General features: G+C 43.8%; 1 protein-coding gene across 3 annotated transcripts in view; it reads left to right on the top strand.

The window, feature by feature from the left end:
• The window catches only part of WDR7 (WD repeat domain 7), a 1,349,682-nt gene that overhangs the window by 461,520 nt on the left and 865,659 nt on the right, over positions 1-22,503 (top strand). For 2 of the 3 annotated variants that reach the window (XM_078674853.1, XM_078674854.1), the window contains exons 17-18: positions 5,936-6,022; positions 8,495-8,613. In XM_078674853.1, the coding sequence (XP_078530979.1) occupies positions 5,936-6,022; positions 8,495-8,613 (206 nt within the window). The remainder of the gene's footprint in view (positions 1-5,935; positions 6,023-8,494; positions 8,614-22,503) is intronic. The other variant, XM_078674855.1, reaches the window with a different exon arrangement.

The following is a 22,503-nucleotide window of genomic DNA, read 5'->3' on the forward strand; positions in this document are numbered from 1 at the left end:
GCTTCCCACCATTTTCGCACTTCTCGTTCTTGTGCTTTCTCTAATTTTGAAAATAGCGTTTTTAAGGCACTAGCAGGGGCATTATGTGTTGAGGATTTGGTAGGTTGCGTTGATTTTATTGCTGAGCTCTTAAACATGAAATTGGCAGCCGACTCTCTTTCTCCTGTGATACCCTCCACATTAGGCATTTTCGTATTGCACTGTTCTTTTGCTGTGTTAATTAGACTTAACAACAGGGGTGGTGACGTGGTCACTAAGGTTCGGGGTTTGGTGTTCGAGTTACGGGACCTTAGGGGATGAGGCTAAGCGTATTCTGGTAAATTCAAGTCGGCGTTCACTCACCGGGTCTGCCTCTAGTTCTTGGTTTCCCGTCAGTCGCCACAGTCGCAGCTGACGCGTTCTCCAGTCACCGTTTGGCAGATCCGTCCGTTCACGCTTCCGTGTGTAGTCGAGTTTCTCAGCCGCTACACCTTAATCCGATGTTCTTGTGATCGTCTTGCTTAATCCGCCTCGGGGCAAACGGTCATATTAGTTTGCAGCACGGTTTCGTTCACCGCCGTCGCTCCACTTCTCTCCGGGTGCCAAAACGCCAGCGTTGGTGAGACGCTTTGATATAGTTGCACGTTTCTGTGTCTTAATGTAGGTACCAGAAAAAAGACTGGCTGGCACGCTGGTATCCGATTTATAAATTTATTAACACCAAACCCCCCTCACCCCTTACAGACGCGTTTCGCCTTAGCAGGCTTCGTCAGTGTAACGTAAGTGCATGGTTAATGTCGCCATTTAAAACCTTTTGCCAATTATACATTTCATAAACATGAAAGAAGGACATATGTTATGCAAAAATTCGGCGGCCATCTTGTAGTATGTAAATTACATTATAGTCGCAGGCTAAAAAGTGGCGAGTGCCGTGAAAGTGCATAGTGCTCATTAAAAACATATAGCGTAACCATTTTTTATGCATATATTAAACATATTTGTTACACACAGCACAAATTCATTTATCCATTATTGGATTGCTTGCACAGAGGAATTATTTTTCTCTTTTTTTCTCAATGTGCAAAAAAAAAAATATATATATATATATTACCTACTGGCGGTCGCCAGTAGGTAGTTATAGTTGGGACCTAGTTTCCATAGGACATCCGCAACATTCTATTGGGAATAACTTTGGCGCCGGTTGACGAATTTTTCTCAAAGAAGATGGCCTGCTCCTTCCCTGAAAGTTTGGGGGGGATACGTCAAGCGGGGGCCGAGATAAAAGGGGGTCCCAAAACGTGTTTTCCCCATGTTAATTTCCATAGGGCGGTTAACTCACTTTTAGCCCGAACGGCTGAATGGATTTCCACCAAACTTGGCAAAATTGTAGGGACTGGTAGCCCGATGTGCCTTTGCTATGTCTCAAGATATGTGCTCCAGAGGATTTTGAGTAATTTAGGTTTAAAAAAATATATATATCAATAAGCGCGCCCTGGTACGCGCACCGGGTCGCGTACCAGCGCGCTACGCGAGTTCGCGAGCGGAAAGCTGATTGGCTCTCGGGTGTCTGTCAACATTCCAAACAGTCCGGAGCGGCCGCCATCTTGTGTCTCGGTAGGATCGAGACACAAGAGGTGGCAAAAACAAAGGGGGAAATGACCAAAAGGGGGCAGGGTAGACCCCCCCCTGACCCCATAGGTTTGATGTGGGGGCCATAAAAGGGCTTCGCAGGGCAACATTTTTTTTTTTTCTTCGAATTTCGCAGGGGGAGCGCCCGGTAGGCGCACCGGGGAGCGTACCGGGGAGCGTACCATGGAGAAAAAAGAATGACAGAGTTTTTAAAAAATGTAGCATTTTTTTATAAATTGGAGGTAGTTCTAAAAAGAACTGTTTTTAAATTCTTTTTGTTGTTTTATATTTTTTTTGTTTTTTTGAACATTTTTTACTTTTTTTGGCTTTTATGAACAATTTTATATTTTTTTGTAATTTTTATGGGGACAAACAAAAAACAGGGAATTGTAAACGGCTCAACTGGAGCAAATAAAAAACAGGAAAAAATTAAGGTTTCTTTGGGCACTTGTGGTTATCACCAGCATGGTTGATGAGTGTAATACTTTGCTCACCATAGGTAATTGTTTTTCCACAAACGATTTTGTATCCACCAAACTTGGTTTGGATGTTTGGGACCATCTCCCTTGCCTCTGGACCCGATGGAGTAGGTTGTTTGCTTGTTGAGGATCTAGAAGAAGGTTTCTGGACAGTTCTCTCACCTCTGCCGCAGAATAGTTGTTGGGATGCCTGCGTTGCATGTGGCGAATCATGGTGTAATTACCAAAAGAATATTTTTTTGTAGGGTTCCCCCTGGAAAGTTCAGTGCCACAGATAAGACAAGTCACTTTTGCCGCATTGACTTTCTTTTGGCCTTTTGGGAATTTAAAAAACTCCCACACAATGTGCTCTCTCGGTTTATAAGGGGGATTGTCTTCAGGCAGGAAAGTCCTCCTCTCCTCCTCTTCCTCTTCCTCCTCCTCCTCTTCATCTCCACCACTGTGGTGTTGTGGTGGTCCTTGTGGTGGTGGTGGTGGAGGTGGTGGTGCAGATGCTCCTGCTACTGCTGCTACTGTAGCCATTTCTGAATGAATGGAAACAGGTCTTCCTCACTCAAAGAACAAAGTGAGAATGAGGAAAAATGTGGGGACTTTCATCATTTGGAAACCAAAAGTGTTCTAAACCAATGAAAAGTGTTATTTTCAGGTCACATGACCCGACGCGCTTACGCTACGCGCCCCGGGGCGCGCCCGGTTGCGCGCCCGGGGGCGCTTACATAGCGCGATCGTATGCGCTCTGGCGCTTCCGGGTGCGCTTACGCCGTGCGTCATAAGACGCATCACGCGGCTATGCGATACGTCACGTGATGTTTTCGTTTGCGGCAATAGCGCTAACATGACGCTCACCGGTACACGCACCGGGGCGCGCCGCAAGATTGCGCTTACCGGTGCGCTCACCGGTACGCGCACCGGGAGCGCTCCAGGCCAAAAAATACAAAATAAATAAACATGAACAATATACATAAAAAAATAGTATTACATAAATATACAATATAGGATTCATTATAAAAAATATTATATTTCATAGCTATAGAAATTAGCTATTAAAAAACCTATGAAATTCACTAAAAAAAAACATAGGTTTCACACCAGTTATAGTTAGGAATTAGCATTTAAAAAACCTATTAAATTCACTGAAAAAAACATAGGTTTCACACCAGTTATAGTTATCTGGAAATTTTACTGACATAAAACCATTGAAATTCCCACGTTATAGTTAGTTGGACTCATTATAACTCGCGCGCCCGCAATGCACTGCTGATGATGTCACATATTACATCATTCATGACTTGGTTAGTGACATCACTGATGACATCTCAAATGACATCACTGATGAAATCACTGATGACATCATCCATGTGATAATACAATACACCTCCTCACACTCTAATCTAACACATGATACACCTAGTGTTAAATAGAAACTACCATTCCTGAAACCATTGACACAGTAAAACCACTTACCACATACGCACTCACTGATTTCTAGGTCTACACACACATCCACTCGTTCACCCATACAATCTTTCATACATACAGTCACTCATCAATACAAGACCAACGTATGCACTCATACACCTATACAGAGACTCACACACTGCCACTCATCCATGGAGTTACTCATACACCTAGTCAGTCATGTAAAGAATCAATCACACTCCCATTTCCACAACTATACAGTTATACACACAAAACCTTGCTTATTTAAACATAGACTAACACATACTTACTGTCTTTTACAATCACTGATACAAGTACATATTGATAGATACAGTCACTTATGCAATCGCAGGCTGTTAGATATAGTCATTTATATATGACAACTCTCACATGCAGCAGCTTACACAACAACAAACATAATGATGTACACATTCAGACAGTTTAGTCACTAACCCATGCATTCACTAAGACACATTTAATCACTCACTCATACAGTCAGTCACGCACCTACTAAATCCTTCATCCAGACACTCATACATACACTCATTCTTCAATATGTAAAACATATTTTAACTTTACAGAAACACACAGACACTGGATGATGTCATCAGTGAGGTCATCAGTGATGTCATTTGAGATGTCATCAGTGATGTCACTAACCATGTCATGAATGATGTAATATGTGACATTATCAGCAGTGCATTGCGGGCGCGCGAGTTATAGTGAGTCCAACTAACTATAACATGGGAATTTCAATGGTTTTATGTCAGTAAAATTTCCAGCTAACTATAACTGGTGTGAAACCTATGGTTTTTTCAGTGAATTTAATAGGTTTTTTAAATGCTAATTCCTAACTATAACTGGTGTGAAACCTATGGTTTTTTCAGTGAATATATATATATAAATATATATATATATATATATATATATATATATTAAAACAGGCTAGAGTTATTTATTTTGTATAGAAACAGCCTTTTGCCTTTCTAACTTTCAAAGGTATAAATCCAAGTATCCTTCTCAAGCCAGTGCTTTTCTTTTGGGCTGTTAACCAGAATAATAGTAGCCTAATTGTGCTAATCGTTTTTAGAGCCTGAATCTCCATCTCTGTAGGGTTCAGCTTTTAAATGCAGTTAAAGCTAAGTGGTTACCGTTGTTCAAAAAAAAAATATATTGTTTGGCAGCTGGTACAGTTAGTGCTTACCCAGGAGAATGCAAATATATAATTCTGAGACGGCAACAATTGATCAAAAACATGATAATATTATCTTTCATTGCCTGTGGTCTTCTGCAAAATAGATTTGATTTCTGCAACAAGAAAAAAAAAATGGCCCAAGCTGATGTTATATTGAAGCGGTGTTGCAAGTATGTTCCGCTGGTGGTATCTAGTATTCATGGCCTATGCATGAACTGTAATTTGTCTTTCGGGTTTCCGTGTCCATGCGCGTGCCACCATGACATTATGATGTGTTTGTGTGAATTATGAAAAAAGTAGCTTTCATGCAAATGTGTTATGCTTACAAAAGGACTTCACGACATGAAAACCAAACATACCATTTAGGAGACAAAGCGTAATGTGCTTGTGATCCATCGCCTATTGTTGAGCTGCAACAGAATAAAGACTGGGGATTAATTTGAGGCCGCGTGTGCCAGGCACATGGTAATTTCTCTATAGGAAGCAAGTGTCAAGTAGTGACCTCTAAATCTTACCACTGACCTCCAGTTGTACAATTTGTGTGCCATAAGGACTGCATGCCTTTCGTATGCTAATTCACGCCATGGCGCATTAGCACGGCTGGATGGCTCATTATGGCTGTGATCCCTCAACGGTCTTGGAAAGAGCGGGTCTTCAAATAAGTTTCTTCAGCCTCGTTGTTGATGCTCACAACTAATGTAGCATTTTTGCATCTTGAACCTGTATTCTTTTCAGCGTAGCCACCATAGATCACACACTTCAACATTATTCAATTTGAATATTATTTCCCATAATGCAAAGCGTTACATTGTACTAGCATTGATTTCTAACATAAGATCTGCACTTGCCTTTACATTTCTTCGCATCATATTCAGTTTTCCATGTCAGATATTGTTGGTTAAAGGTATCGTGTTTTGAATACGTAGTAAGTGCCAATACAGGGTCATTGCATCTGTTATTGTATCTGTTGGAGTTGCATGTCATCTAAATAAATAAGCAGTCCCATGTTTTGCTTCTTTCTGTTTTCTGCAAGTTGCTTTTTTCCTGTTCTTGTTTCCGCTGCTCGTTCAGCAGACCCCCAAGTACTGTTTTGTTATGCTCTACATGTCTTTTCTATCTGTTGTTCCACTAACTAATACTTTTGCAGCTGCTACTGCACCTCATTTTCTGGTTTTTCTTTTTTCTCTTTTCTCTTTCTCATCTCCTCTGCCAGCTGTTGCTCCTGCCGTTTCTGCTAGCACTGAAGCCGCTCACTCCGGCTCTGCTCCTGCTTTACATTCCTGTTTCTCAGTTAACGAAGGTATTCTGTCTCTCAGATCTGGTGAACTTTTATTTCTTTGTCTGTCGACTAGCCTGTGTGCTTCCGTCTTTGTTGTCAAGCCAGTTTTTCTGCAACCTTGGTCAGCAGTGTTTCCTTTGTGTGCGTGTGTGGTGTACACTCTGCCCAAACCCTTGATGGGCTTTAAACAGCGTGGAGCTGTGTGTTTTACTGCTCTTCTTGTGAGTCTGTGGCAATTACAGCAGTATGGGCAGTTTTTTTTTACAGGAACATGGGCAGTTTTTTATGTAGGCCTCTATCACAAGGTGTAAGAACCTTTTTTTGTTGTAAGCAACATGTTTCTAACTTTATTTCCCCAGTTTTCATAATAAAGAATATTTTAGAAAATGTTAACAACAGAAACGACTCCGTGCTCCCGCCCTGTTGCACCTCCATTGTTAGCAATGCCCGCTTCTTTTATGAGCTCTACTTGTCCTTTATCCCATTGTTAGTCATCACAGACCACAGGATTTAGCCATCTTTGCCTTAATACTGTCTAGTTTTTTTAATAGAATAAAAGAATCGATATCTTAAAATGGAGAGTTGCCCAAAAAGTGTTTGTATCAAATTGGAAGTGCCTAAATAGAGCTTCACCGACAAGATCTCAATTGTCAAACCTACCCCTTGTTGAGGCCTTCAGACATAGAAATTGATTTTGTATTTATACCCTGAGTTCAAAGATATGCACTCGCCGCCTAAAAAGCATAATGTCTCATAGTCTGCATCTTGCCCTTGAAAAAAGTATTTTAGAAATTGGTTGCAATCTTTGCTTGCTGTGACACAGGCAGGACAGGGTTTTTGTTTGAGATTGGCACCCAGATGGCACAGTCCTGACTGGGGCAGGGGAGCTTTTGATCTCAGTTCAGGGTATGGGGAATCGAGAAAGAGGACAAGATTATTGACGGCTGTTATACACCTGCTGCTAAAATGGCATCTTAAAATATTTTTTTTTGCTTTTCCATGCTGCTATAATTCTACTATTCTTGTCTCTCAGGTTGTTTTTCAAATGCAAAATGCTATTATTTAGAGCGATTGCTAAACAACTGCCTGTCTCCAGAAACGTTGGCACTTTAGAGAAATAAACACCAAAATCCACATTTCACATACGTAGATATGAGCAGTAATTATGAGAAAGTCATTCATAATCTTGAGCTCTGACCTTGTTGGACAGCAGTATATCAAAACATAAGTGAGTAGATGTTTTTTTCCAATGTTTTATCGTTATTTGTGTACATTTTTGGGAGGCACCACACAATAACTTGTTTTTGGAAGGCAAGCTGCTGTTCACAGTTGAAATTTCCTTCTTCAAGGGAAGTCGAGAGATAGTCATGAGTTTTTTGTTATTTGGATATGAGCTTGCAAGTTGCAGGGCATTAACCAGACAGACATGTAGGGTCAAGTCCTCAAGTAAAGTAAAGTAAAGTCCACATTTGTAAAGCGCACAATCACCCGTAAGGGTCTCTAGGCGCTGGGGGGCCGTCGGGAAGATTAAGCGAGCTATTGCCCAGAGTCACATGGTGCTGGGCTAACCTGCCGCCGGAGCCGGGGATCGAACCGTGGTCCCCAGATTCCAGCGTCAGTCGCCCTGGCCGCGGCGCCACACCTCCTCCACCAAGTACTGTCTGCCGATGACATTTCTGAATCTTCGGACTTCAGGCTAATAGGGGTTCTATGATTTTGTGAGTCCAGAGTTGTTTCTGAATGACTGGCATCAGTCTTCAGTGTTTCACCCAGTGATTTTATATATTTATATATAAAGCAAGACCGGGGATCCTGTCAAAACTCGTAACAGCATAGCAACTTAGCTAACAAACGTTGGATAATCAACCTGAATTAGCGGTGTCGGTGTCCGGGTTTTATATATATATGGAGTGGAGAAGTGTGGCTCACTGGTTAGAGGAGGCAGACCTGGAAACAGAGGTCAGCCCGGGACCAGGGTTCAATTCCCGGCTCGGCGGGGTCTTGAGTCCTAAAATGTCCATGGACTCGACAATTCTCGCTCTGGTGCCTACTCGATTCACGGGTTCACACTCTGCGACTCTGGGCAATAGCTTGCTTAATCTCCACAACGGCCCCTCGCGGCGGGATGCCTGGCTTTCACCTTGCGGATACCCTGCCGGGGTTATCTCACAGGGGAATACCAGGACGGGTTCCCTAAGCAAGCGCTTAGAAACCGCTTGGTGATTTGCGCTATATAAATTCCTGTACATATATATATATATATATATATATATATATATATATATATATATATATATATATATATATTTTTTTTCTTTTTTAATTTACATATATATATTTATTTACATATATTCATATATGTATATATATATATATATATATATATATGTATATATATGTTTTGCACTGGCTTTTGCTTGCTTGTTCCATTAATCCTGAAAAGTTAGGTTTCAATATTTCAATTTATTGTGCTCTCTCTGCATATCCTTTCAGGATGGAGCCAACTGGCTGCAATGCACTGCGTCATGTTGCCGGACCTGCTTGGGCTGGATAAGTTTAGGCCCCCTCTTCTAGAGATGCTGGCTCGAAGGTGGCAGGATCGGTGCCTAGAGGTAATGTTCTTAAAGTAGCTCAGAACGTTTTGCACCCTGTAGAGGTTTGCTAATTGTATTCTGAATCCCTTGTGTATTAACAGGAGCTGTGTTAACATTCCAATTCATATGCATTGTTACCTTTTGTGTATTGGCTTTTACTTTTATGACAGCTCTTCAGACTATCAGAACATCTTTATGATGCCTTTCCTTACACGTTTATTAAATGTTAGTATTTTGGACATTTTGTAGTTATTTATGGTACCAATAATGAACTTTTGCAGGCTCTTTACAATATGTTTAAAATCTGTATAAAACATGAAAGTTGAAATATGGGCTGCTCAGAGTATTTGCACATAATAATGATAAACATTAAGCTCGTAGAAGATATTTTCTTGTAGTTAAGTAGCTCAATTTAGAGCTTGGAAACAGGTTTTAATCTCGTTTTAGGCTTTTGACCCAAAAATAGTAAAATACCGGGTGAATAATTTTCCAATTCCATGTCCTCATTTATCTTCAGGGCCTGGGAGTACCCAGCCTCACATTGGTGAGATTAGAAACAGACTGGGACTACACTTGTAATGTGCACACACTACCTTAGTTAAAAGGTCTCTTGGCATCCACTGCGGTGAACTCTCCCCTTACCAACCTTCTCCGGCTTTGGCAGCCTTTAGCTCAGCACTCTGAATTCACGCCACTTGCTTTCTGCCAAAAGCAGAATTTGCAGCAGGTGACCTGAATTCCCCTCTGTAGCCTACCTTTGACACAGCCATTCAGCGCATGCCTCCACGCTCTGGGCAACATTGCAGCATGTCTTAAGAGCCGTTAGGTATACAGAGAAAATATGACCAAGACTGTAGGAGATCTTCAATTGTGCAGGGTCAGTATGCAAGTCTGTGCACCTGGCTGATCACTGGGGAAATGAGTGACCCTATCCCACTTAACTGGCGGCCACTGTCTTAGGCCCTCGAGGTTTAAAAGACTGGATCACTTTCCATTTTTATCATCATTATCTCTGGTACCATCCTTCTTATGCTGCTCGATAAATGATTCCATCTGAATCCTGTCTCTGTCTGAAGTTGGAGGTCTCAGTAATTCATTGCGCATGGGATCAGACTTAACTGTCCTTTAGCATCAAAAGCAGTTGTCCCAGGGTGCTGAGCATGCCTTCCTTCTGAGGTTTTTGTCAGAGACTAAGCTACATTCCTGGCCTCTTAATCGCATGAGGGTGGACTGAAAGTAGTGACGGCCTACTATTTTTATGGAAAGCCTTCAGACCGGTCCAAGCCTTTCAAAGCCTTTCCTGTCATGTCTTCCCCCTCTTCTGCCGCCACAGTCAAGTTCTACTCTTACTCTGTGATGGATGTTGTACAACAGGTCGCAAAAGTCTCAGTGGGCGCCAGTACCTTCCCATTACACATGAAACATTGGCAGTGGCGGCTCACACAGGTAACGCTGTGGGGCGGCGATGTGGCGGGCCGGGTGGGGGGTGGTGGTGGAGTCCGACATACGATGGGAAAGTGGAAACTAAATAAATAAAACCACTCACCTTGCGCTCGCTGCATCGCTTTAGCGTTCGAGCCGCTCCTGTCAAGTCTTTACTAAATGTCAGATCCGGTTGCTTGAAGTCTACAAAAACCTGCAGTTCCTCATGCTGTTACTAGATGTCCTTCTCAAGTCACATGCAGCTTCTTCAAGTGTTCTTCCGAAGCTGAGTCGGTGTGGCTTTCATAAATATGTACTTTTGTTACTCCTAATGATGTGTGCTCATTTTCTTTAGAATAAATAAATATGTCAACGCTGGTTTAATATGATGGTCGATAAATGTTTTTTTATTGCTAAGGTATACTTGTGATGACAGCCTAGTATATAAAGGTACTAGCAGTCACTGGTCCATTCAGGTGCCTTACACCTTATTCTTAAGCTGTTTTTGACTGACACTATACATATGTCATTAAATTGCAGTTGCTTATAATAAAGTCGGCCTATGTCTTGAACCATCGTTGTGTGCTGTGATAGGAAGATGCAAAATGTCAGTATCAGGTGAGCAAGCTGATAGAAAAAAAAATTGACGAAAGGTCCTTTTATTCATATACCTTTTTACTATGAATTTTTCTTGAGCCAGGCACAACATTCCCAAACCTGCAATATGTCAAATTGGTGTTAGATGCCCCTCTCAAGTCATATGCAAAAGCCTGAAAAATGTTTCACGATGCTTCAGTTTTTCAAGTGGTTAGTAGGCATCCCTCTTGAGTCAGATACAACTTCTTTTAGTCTTCACCAAGTTGTAGTACCTCAACCTGTTACTAAAAGGCTCTCTCGAGTTATCATGTGCTTCACATGGCAGTCAAAAACCTGAGAGGGCATTCTACAGTATAAAAATGTGCATATGACTGTGTTTCTTTCATGATCTGCGCTTACTTTTCATAGGATAAATTTCCCAATGCTGGTGTATGATAATGAGCCAATGTTGTAATTACTAGCGGTCCCTCTAACGTCACATGCAAAATCCTCAGAATTGTTTCACACAAACTGCAGCACTTCAATTGGTTACTTGATGTCCCTTTCGATTTAGATGCAAGCTCTGAAATAACCTTCACAAAGTTAAGGGAATGTGGCTTTTAACCTATACATTCGTATACACGTGCTATTTTAATGATTTGTGCTTGTTTTCCAAATGATAAGTAAACATGCCAAATCTGTTTTTTGATAATAAATTGATATTGTAGATTTCAATAACTTTCTTGATTTCAATTAAAAAAATCTTTATTTCAGTATACGATCAAACCCTACTACAAACAGACATCAGCCGTCACATGTGTTGTCAAAAATCTAAAATGGCTCTGTTTTAGGTGGATGCGTGTGTAATGTGCATACAAGCAAAATTCAGTCACTCGAAGTGAAGGTATCTAGTGGCTGAAGTAGGCTGGGTCGATGTCCTATGCTGCAATGGGAGACAGCATCATTTGAGTGACATTTCATCAGCCCAGTGATTAAAGAGGGTTCACTTAAAGACCTTTCTATTTGCATGTATTTTTATTATGTTTTGTTTTTTGACCACATGAGGAAAGTAATCGAGCTAAAGCTAGTGTTAGTTTTGCATAGCAATTGGATCTGTAGGCTGTTTCTTTTTATTTCTCAGCCTACCCGGACTTCAGACAACCTATCCAATTAATTGTGGGCAGTCAGTATACCAATATGGTATGCTGCCCTTTGACCTAAAATCAGGCATGCCTATCTTTGCCAAGCCTTCTGCTCTGGTGGTCACCATTTTGCAGTTACGAACAGTTCATTGCTGTTTGTACCTTAACAGATCGTGGTGCGATAACCATTCAATAGAAGTGGCTCTACCCAATTTTGAGCAAAATTTATTTAGCTTCCTCTCTATCGTGTATGCTCCGATGTGGCTTTTACCAACAGGTTAGGAATAAGCGAGAACTAAGGAACATAAATTGGATAACGCGTATTGACTGACTCCATGTCAAATGCTTCTTTCCTGCCTACAGCACTCCTTCCTACGCCTCTAAAATCTGCCCAGACCGATCAACAAGAATGTATTTCTCTTGAAAAGAGAGTTAGACGCTGTTCACCTACTTAACGGAAGTGGGCATTGCTGCATAGGGTGGACACATGCATGCTTGGTACTGTTCATACAAAACCTTGCAAAAAACAACACGTTTGAGAATCTGTTTCCTCTCCCACCAGTAGGTGGCGACAGGAAACTGAAGTTGAGGCTGGGAGACTGTGCATGCTGGTAGGAACAGAGTAACCGAACAGGTAACTTGATCCCACTGTTGTGTGTACAGCACCTCGTGTCAGAGATGCTCCTGCTACAATGCTATTTCTGCAAAGGGGTTTTGTTTTCGGAACATCTCCATGTTACATCAGGCACCCAAAGGAAAATAATGAAATCAGTACAACCGGTACTTCACTAACATGTTTAAGTCTGGAAGTCCCCATACGCTCTGTTCTCAGGATTCATGCTCGTGAGGGGAGACTATCACTTCTGCAGCTGGTACCTGGTTCTGTCTTTTGAGCATCAGTTAATGTTCTGCTGCAGCAGAGTCTAAGGAAGATTAGCTTTTCCCCACAAAAGGCTGTGCTATGTATTAATGGTGGAGACAGCTGTCATATAGTCTGGTCCTGCCCCCCCATAGGGAGGTTTATGAATCTGAGCCCCCTTCCCGGGAGCTCAGGGTCTGATCTCATTTTAAAACCAAGGTCCTGTGCCCTCTTGACCTACTGCCACCGCAGATTTAGGTTATGACTGAGATGACCTTGAACAGGCTCTTTCATCTGTCGGGACTCTTTTCTGATTGGATGCATTGTCTTGTGTAGCTCAGTATTGCAGCAGCGTTAGGGTCCTCCGGCCTGGAAAGATAGAAAAGCGGTTATGGACACGGCAGAGGGTGGTTTGCAAAGACTCGGTAGAGTAGACTTTCTACATAAAAGGGGGTAGAGAGCGAGCACCGCCGAGTGTACATTGAAAAAGAAAAGCTGAAAGACATTTTGGGAGAGAGCAATCTAAACAGTATTGTGAAAAGCTGGAGAGTGACACTTGCACAGAGGAAAGACGACCTCATCTAGTTCCAAGCCTGCTCCTTGTCTCAATCCGGTATTTGTAAAGCGCGAACTACTCACCCCTAAGGGTCTCAAGGCGCTCGGGGCTGTCGGGGAGATTAAGTGAGCTATTTCCCAGAGTCACATGGTGCTGAGCTGCTGTCGGTGCCGAGACTCGAACCGTGGGCCCCGCACTCCGGAGTCAGCCGCTGGGCCTCACGTCATACCAGAGAACATTAGCCACCGTCAGGGCACGAGTCGGGGTACCACGCGGGTGGACGGCATCCCCCCACTTATTTTCCAGGGTTTTCCAGGGTGGACGCCGTCCACCCTGCTCAATCAAAACGCCGTCCCGATCCAGACTTTCCTTCGTCCCCGGCCTCGCCTGCTGCCTGCCCGCCTCAGCCGGATATGTACGAAAACAGACTCTCCCAATATTGCACCTCACTGCCAGCTTTATTAGCCCATCATCCCCTAATGCTGTGGTTCCCAAAGTGTGCGCCGCGGCACCCCGGTGCGCCGTGATGAGAAGCCAGGGGTGCCGCGGCGCCGAGCAGGATGTGGGGGAGCTTGAAAGAAATGCCACCTTCTGTTGCATCGCACATGCTTCAAAACATTGGCACAGAGCGCCCTCTCTCCACCTGCCCGCCCCCATTCCTGCAATCACAGGCTGCTAGAAGCGCAAGAGCAGCCCCACCCCGCCCATTGTCACTTTGTATGGGGCTGATTGCCACATACAGAATGTCAATGGGCCAGTTTGGGGTGTTACAGCATGTGGTGAGCCGCTTCCTGCGGGTAGCGCCGCCGGCAACATTAACAGCTGGTCAGGGCATTCCCAAAAGTCTCACCAGAAGTATGCTGCTTGCCACAGGGTCAGGAGTCTCTCTCTCTCTCCTTTTGGCATATGTTGAAAGCTAACACGATGTGCAACATTTGAAAATGAACGGAGGGTGTAATGTGTTTCAAATAAAAGTTCGATTATTTTAAGACTGTTTTTTCACACATTTTTGTCTAAAATAAAAAAAAATCTGAGCAGTGAAGGCTCTTGCAGGGCTGTTAATCGGTGAGTCGAGTTCCCAAGAGGTATGTTAGTCCCTTCTCTCCAGCCTGCTTGCTCAAATCAGAGGCGGACACCCCGCAACTGGCTGTGCATAAAAGGCAAGAATCACCCGCTTAATTACTGGAAAGGTGAGGAAGCATGCACCACTCCACTGTAACTTTTGGGATTCATAGCCCTTGCACAAGAATCCACAGACACCCCCCCAGAAATGTTTCTTTTGTGACTGCTTTTTTAAACATGTTTGTGCACTTCGGTATATTCAACACAATATTCACCATAATATGATGCAATCGTTTTTCAGTGAACAAGTGTAAAAGTGTTGGGTACCCTAATCTCATGCTGCTGTATCAGCCTTCCATCTTCACTAGATCGATAACATTATGATAATTAATTTGTCTAACAATACATATCAGGTATGACACCTGACAAATGTACATTTCTTATTGTCTTACAGGCTGGATGGGTGAAAGGGTAAATGGTTGGATGGATGAGTGAATGGATGGGTGGGTGGAAGAGTGGATGGATGAGTGAAAGGATGCTTGGGTGAAATGGTACACGGTTGGATGGATGAGTGAGTGAATGGATGGATGAAGGGATGGATGACTGAAAGGATGGATGGAAAGATAGACGATGGATAGGTTTTCAAATAGTTGAAAAGGTTTGGATATGGAGGGGCACACAGTTGGAAGGACAGAATGAATGGTGAAAGACTGCATGATGGATAAAAGAATTAATAGATGACAATGTACATTTGGAATGGTGGATATCAGGGGTTTGATGGAAGGATGAATGGTTAGATCATTGGGGGGGGAGAAGGCGACGAGGAAAGGGTTAAAAGAGCAGCAGGCAGGGGAGGGAGGTGCAGGCGGAGGGGGTGGATGGTGCAAGCAGAGAAGGAGATGATGCAGGCTGAGAGGGAGACGGTGCAGCCAGAGGGAGAGATGGTGCAAGGGGATGAGATGGTGCAGGCAGGGGATGAGATGGTGCAGGCAGGGGGTGAGATGGTGCAGGCAGGGGGTGAGATGGTGCAGGCAGGGGGTGAGATGGTGCAGGCAGAGGGCAGATGTTGCAGGCAGAGGGGAGATGGTGCAGGCAGAGGGGAGATGGTGCAGGCAGAGGGGAGATGGTGCAGGCAGAGGGAGAGATGGTGCAGGCAGAGGGAGAGATGGTGCAGGCATGGGATGAGATGGTGCAGGCAGGGGGTGAGACGGAACAGGCAGAGGGGAGACGGAACAGGCAGAGGGCAGATGTTGCAGGCAGAGGGGAGATGTTGCAGGCAGAGGGCAGATGTTGCAGGCAGAGGGGAGATGGTGCAGGCAGAGGGGAGATGGTGCAGGCAGAGGGGAGATGGTGTGGACAGAGGGAGAGATGGTGCAGACAGAGGGAGAGATGGTGCAGGCAGGGGATGAGATGGTGCAGGCGGAGGGGAGACGGAGCAGGCAGAGGGCAGATGTTGCAGGCAGAGGGGAGATGGTGCAGGCAGAGGGGAGATGGTGCAGGCAGAGGGGAGATGGTGTGGACAGAGGGAGAGATGGTGCAGACAGAGGGAGAGATGGTGCAGGCAGGGGATGAGATGGTGCAGGCGGAGGGGAGACGGAGCAGGCAGAGGGCAGATGTTGCAGGCAGAGGGGAGATGGTGCAGGCAGAGGGAGAGATGGTGCAGACAGAGGGAGAGATGGTGCAGCCAGAGGGAGAGATGGTGCAGGCAGAGTGGAAATGGTGCAGGTAGAGTGGAAATGGTGCAGGCAGAGGGAGAGCTGGTGCAGGCAGAGGGAGAGCTGGTGCAGGCAGAGGGAGAGCTGGTGCATGCAGAGGGAGAGCTGGTGCAGGCGGAGTGAGAGGGGGAGATGGTGCAGGCTGAGGGAGAGATTGTGCAGGCAGAGGGAGAGATGGTGCAGGCAGAGGGAGAGATGGTGCAGGCGGAGGGAGAGATGGTGCAGGCGGAGGGAGAGATGGGAGCCATCCTATTCAACAGATCTCCCTGCCTTGCATTTGTCCTGCTCACACCTGTCATGATGTCACTTCCTGCCGTGATGTCACTTCCTGTCGTGATGTCACTTCCTGTTGTGATGTCACTTCCTGTCGTGATGTCACTTCCTGTGACCACGCCTAACTTGGAGAGTCCCCCCACTTCTTTTTTTAGGACTTGTGCCCTGGCCACCGTTCATTAAACATATCAAGTGCTGCTTCAAGGCTTCCTGCTCAGTTACTACTGTTAATAAGGAGTAAAGGGCTGTGTTTTCCTTTGGCTCTATTTGCACGACAAAATGAGATATCGTTATAGATGAACCTTCCAGCATAATACGTCTATGGCGTGTGTAAAGGTCTTATTGGTGAAATTGTTTATAAAGTGAGAAAAGCATATTTACAATGCCAGTAGATCCATGTGCAACAACAGTATTTTGCATCATAAGGGTCGCTGGTCCTATTCCCTTCACCCTTGACACTTAGTCATAGGTATACTTCAAATACAAGTGGTTAATGAAACCTCAAAACCCTGTTATTAGTTTACAAAAAAAAAAATATATATATATATATATATGTATATATATATAAATATTTTAGCTAAACTTCAGTACAGTTAGTGAGCCTACTGGATAGCTCAGAGATTGGAGGTTACAACTTCAAAGTCAGACTCAGCCTTCCGTCCTTTCTGTAGCTAATACCTTCCATTTGGTTATGGTAACATGTTATTTACAGTGAGTAGAAATGGGAGAAATGTGGTATGAAGCCATAACCAATGTGTTTATTTAGTATTGCTATTTCTGGCTCTCATAGAGAGCCTCTAGTGTTTGCATCATTACCCACTGCTTTGACCTAGCAGCAGTTGATAAAACTCGTTACCCACTGTTGTGATGTCCCTGAGAGCCTGTCAGCAAAGCTCTGCCTGTTTGAAAGCAGAAAGCACAGTTGTATAAGGGGGAAGGAAGACTGGGAAGGTGGTGGGGCTGGCAAAGATGGCAGATAAGGTATTTATTTTTGACATTTTGGTCAGGAATGACAGGTAATTTTATGTTATGTATGGCTGTCCAGTACTCCTTTGCTCTGCGCACCAGTTTAAAGCGGGGGCAGTTGACTTTGGGGGGCCATATATAAAATACAATTATACATGGTTAATAAGTGGATTACGGGGACTGTTGGAACAAAACAGTTCTCTGCATGGAAAGAGACGTGCCCCCTGCCCTGAGTGCCCACATGTACTGTTGTCTGGATCCTTAATGCTGATTTAGGTGAACAGGGATCATGTGTGTGCTCTATGACATAGGCCTGTCTCATTGATTGCGGTCTTGTTGGACCAGGACGGGTGCCCAAAGCACTACCCTCAGTGGTGGGAGGCTACCGCTTTCACCAGGAATTGAGCAGCATGAGCGTGGTGGTGACAGAATACCGTGTAGTGATCAGTAGTAGTGAACAGGACCTTTTTACCCTGCATGACTGCCGTGAGGCCTACAGGCATATGCGCCTTCTGAAAAGATCTGATGCCATGTGCTTAACTCACCCTTGGCCGAAGTCCAGTAGATGTGAAGTGGTGACTCTGAATTAGTTGTATGTGTGCCTGTAAAGTCTACATTACAAGGATGGCGCAGTACTGTACAATTCTTTTGTGGTTAATAGATGTGTGCGGTGTATGTATGTCTGATTGGAATACGTTAAATGAGAGATGTAGTGCTGTGCAACTGACACCAGGACCTTGCACTGTGAACCCACCCCCACCCTCCCCACCCCTACCTCCCACCACCACCAGCAGCTCCCACTTTGCCTGCCTTTGTTTACTTGGGCTGAGGCATGTGCAGGTCCGTTAACGCTTTGCCCCTCTGTGGATACCTATAACAGTATGCAGTCATATGCGGCGTACTGCTTCTTTAAATTTGCCCTGCGCCTAGCTTACTGCTGCTGATGTTTCCAGGCCCCCTGGACTTTTGATAGAATAACAAAAAGTAACAATAGGGCAAATCCATGTATTTATTTCTGTTCAAGTACAAGGCAAAGACGAAAACTCGGATTTGCTCACTGAATCTGTGAATCCACAAAGACGTAGGTGAAATGCGGAGTTCCAAGCATGCTTCCACCCTTTCCCACCCAGACTCGTCACTCTGATTCTGTAACACGAAGGGGGCCACAAAACTGACCTTAATTTTTAAATTCCGGAGGCTGCACAAGAAGGAGACAAAAAGTTTATTCTGCGACACTCTGAATTTAATTTAGTAATGGATAACAACTCTGCTTTCCATTGGCGAACTTGCATAATTTATCAGTTCAGTTTTTCTTGCTCTCATCTTCCCGGTATCTGTTTACAGCTTGTGTGGTGGGGAGGGTTTGGTGAGGACCGGAAGCCAGTCGAGTTACATAGTGTTTTATGGTTGAAGTGCTACTAAATAGTATGATGTATTGCTGGATGTTGTGATTTTAGTCAGATGGTGTAATGAGGCTGGAATGTAGGATTCTTTGAGATGATATGCTGTGGCTTTATGTAGCACGATGTGGTGTGCATGTTGTAGTACTATCTGGTGTTATGTGGTGTAATGTTATGTGGTGCAGTATGGTATGATGTGGAGTTCGCTATGATGAAGTGTGATTAAGGATAGTTTTGTATGTTGCGTTATTGTGTATATTGTATGGTAATCGGTGGTATATGCCTTAGAATAGTGTGATGTGGTGTGTTTTGTTAAGTAGGATGATGTGATTTTGGATAGTGACATGTCGTTGTATGATGAGAGAGAGTGTAGTTTTGTGTGGTGTGTCTTAAATGCTTTGATGTCTTATGGTCCGGTATCGAATGAGGTGATTTTAAGTGTTGCGGTGTTATGTGCTTTTGAATGGTGATCTATGCATTTGATGGTATTGCATGGCTAAGGTATAAGTTTGCTGGGTAAATATGCTATGCTGTGGTGGGGTCTGTTGCTGTATGGTATTATGTGTTGCAATGTACAATGACGTGATGGAGAGGTATATAAGAGAATGTGGCATGATCTATTGCATTAAGTATTCTGTATGTTCTGGTGTTCAATACTGAGACTGGTGTAGTGTGAAAGAGACAGTTTACGGTTTTGGATGTTATAGTATGGCCTGGTGTAGAATTGCATATTGTATGGGTGGCTATTTATGATTAGGTTCTGTAATGTGTGACATGGTGTGTTGCATAGTTTGGTATGGTGTGATGAAGTATTGTATGGTGTTGTATGGTATAATGTGGTACAGTACCTGAAATTTGACTTACTACTGCTTGGTTCAGTCGCAGAACCCTCTCCCTGCAGTGCCACTCAATTAAGTGCCATGCAATTTCACACGAAGACACACAGCATAATTCCACTACACAACGCATTTAAACTACTCACAATTATACACCACACAATGTGGGTCCCGTGCTCTCCATGCCACTGGAGTCAAGCTATCCTAGCTGATGAGGGGTGCATACCCAAAACTGGTCCTAGGATGCTTGTTTCCAGTCCAGGGAACTGGCCTGGCAGTTCGGGCAGGACTGTGGTGAATGTATGACATTGTTCTGCATTCAGTCCATCAATTGTTCTCTTTGCACTAATGACAGTAATTCTAGCTGATGAATCTGATGAATGAAGCTCTTTACCATCCGAATTATTGTTCCATGTGTTTCCTTCATCTCATTGATCTGTGCAGAATATTATAGCTGGGTGATATTCAGGGTTGCTTTCAGTCAACGCCTAGGGGCTCACCCATCAAAGAAGGGCTTGTGTGACTTGTACAACACCTAGTGAGTCGGATGATACAAAGTCACCACATTTGCGATATGCAATACCCTTTGTAATCAATATTTTCACTGGTTCTAACCGAATAATGTCCCATGTGGTGATGTTTGTTTTTCGCCCCTCTGCTGCTGGGCAATTACCGCGGTGGCCTCTGCTGCTGACCATTGTCTTTACGTAGATAGCCAAGACAGGTGTTTGAGTTCCTGAGGTGAATTCCATTGAAAGGCTATATGATTTTTAGCTAGCAGAAAGGCTAGGCGCCAGATGTACGGCCATTCAGTTTTGCGAATCTCAAATTGCGACTCACAGTTTGCAACTGTCAAAATTGAGTGTACAACACGTCGACAGTGTGTACAACACGTACAACAGTGTCTAAGACACTGTTGAGGATTCCCATTGGGGTAGCAAATTGCATGCATCATTGATATTCATGAGGCAAGCGCAATTTGCGACCCCATTGGGAATGGCTAGCACTCCCAGGGATCGTGGCCTGCTGGGGTCAGCAGACCACCATGTATGTGCTTGCTTTAAAAAAAAAAAAAGCAGGTATTTTTTTTTTTTAATGCTGCTCATTTTCCTTAAAGGAAAACGGGATGCATTTAAAAAGAAAAATGAAACTTTTCAGTTTCCTTTTTCAAGGGCAGACAGTTGTCCCTGGGACCACTGCCTGCTCTTAAAAATATTTACGCACCCATTCATAACGGACAAGGGGTCCCCTTAGGACCCCTTCCCGTTTGCAAGTGGTTTACCACCTACTTGAAGTAGTTGGTAAACTGCGAGTGTTTTGTGGCAGCAAATGCGGTTGCAAAACAATAGTAAATGGCATTGAGTCTCGCTGTTAGGAAGGTACGCCCCTTCCTAATAGCGAGAGTCGCAAACGACATTTTGCGAATCAGTGATTCGCAAAATAGCGTTTGTACATGCCATGACCCTGTTTTGCGGTCACAAACTGACAGATCTCCTGTTAACAAGCGCAAAAAAGGGTTGTATATCTCTCCCTAGGTCTGTAATATTGCATTCCTGACTTTGGGTCTCGATATACTTCAAGTTTCTACGTACAAAACCGTTCTTGTTGTTTCCATCCAAAAAAACTCCCCATGCCTGTCACGTAAGAAGGTTTGCACATCTGGCCCCTCTGTAGCACCATAGGTTCATGCACTGTGCACAGGTGAATTAAAAACCTTTATGGTGCAAAACGTTGTTTTTACCTCAATTCCTGCCGTATTGTTTATATTTCTGAGTGGTTATGTCCTTCCCTCCTTGTTCCTATAACTGAGGCTTTGAACCCCTACATGTTTCACTTCCAATGTCCAAATTTCTCTTCGTTTTGGTAGATACCGCTCTGTCCCACGCTGTCTTCCTTTCCCTTTTTAGGTATCCTTTCTTTTGTTATTCACACATTGGGAAATGACAGAATTACTATTTGTCCGGTCTCGAAGCATTTTGCACACCTTACTTGAACGTTGATATGCAAAATTGCCACCTTGTGAATGTAACACCGGGCTCCCTATTGACTAAATCAGAAGTGGCACACATTTCCAGTTGTTTTGTCAAGTTAGAATGTGGTAAATTAACCATTATGGCTTTTGCAGTGGTAGCATTAGGGGTAGGCTTCTGGCCATTCCTGGGAGTGCATCACCCGCAACAGTAGCTGAGCACCCAGAAACCCATAAGTTGGTGGCTTTTCACATAGCCTTTGCAGGCTGTTTCCCTCCCTGGAACAATTAAAGTGGACTGTCCCAAAGTTTTAGGTGTTCTACAATAATTGTTTTTAGATCCCATAAAACGTATACATTTGCTTGAAATTGAAGTACATTCTTGACCCCTGTATTATTTATTCATTTTCACAAGTCCTTTGTAAATTTGACCCTTAATTGCACACACAATATTTTTTTCCCACGAATAAAGTAATCAGCAACAATTGGAAGCTTTCTTCCAGTCTGATACATTACATACAGCACTGCGATAACAAGTGAGTAACTGTACGAATACTTATTTCTATTCTGTTAACCTCTGACAGACTTTTGTGAACTGTTTCTATTAAAAACATATTTCACAATATCAGTAAAATCCGATGCAAGCAAAATGTTCTGAACAATATGTCTTTTTGGGAACACAGTAATTAATATGTTTTACTCCTTTGCTGCTTTAAATTTGAGTTTCAACTTGTAAAATTTTTTATTTAAAGCTGTGTCCAGGTTAAATTGAAGTGGTACAAAAGTGGGTGGTGATGGACGGAGCATCTGAACCAATCAAACACTCACACCCAGTCAACAGATCTGGGTTTAATCCATCACCGTTCTTTAGCCCACCCTGCCACCCCAGTTCAGACATGGCCATATGCAAATCAGTCTGACCCTGTGCCTCATGGGAACAGTCCAGCCCGAACTGCCAAGCCCATGCCTTCCCTGGACCGGAAAAAAGCTTCCGAGGACCGGGTTCTGGCATTTCAGCCGTCTTCAGCCCGGCTTACTTGAATCCAGTGGCAAAGTGAGCAAGGGACTCACGTCTGAGCATCCCCTGCCAACTTATGGCGAACAAAGTGGTACAAAAGGGGGTGGATATGTA

The sequence above is a fragment of the Lissotriton helveticus genome, chromosome 2_1 (genome assembly GCF_964261635.1).
Source record: "Lissotriton helveticus chromosome 2_1, aLisHel1.1, whole genome shotgun sequence".
Taxonomy (NCBI): Eukaryota; Metazoa; Chordata; class Amphibia; order Caudata; family Salamandridae; genus Lissotriton; species Lissotriton helveticus.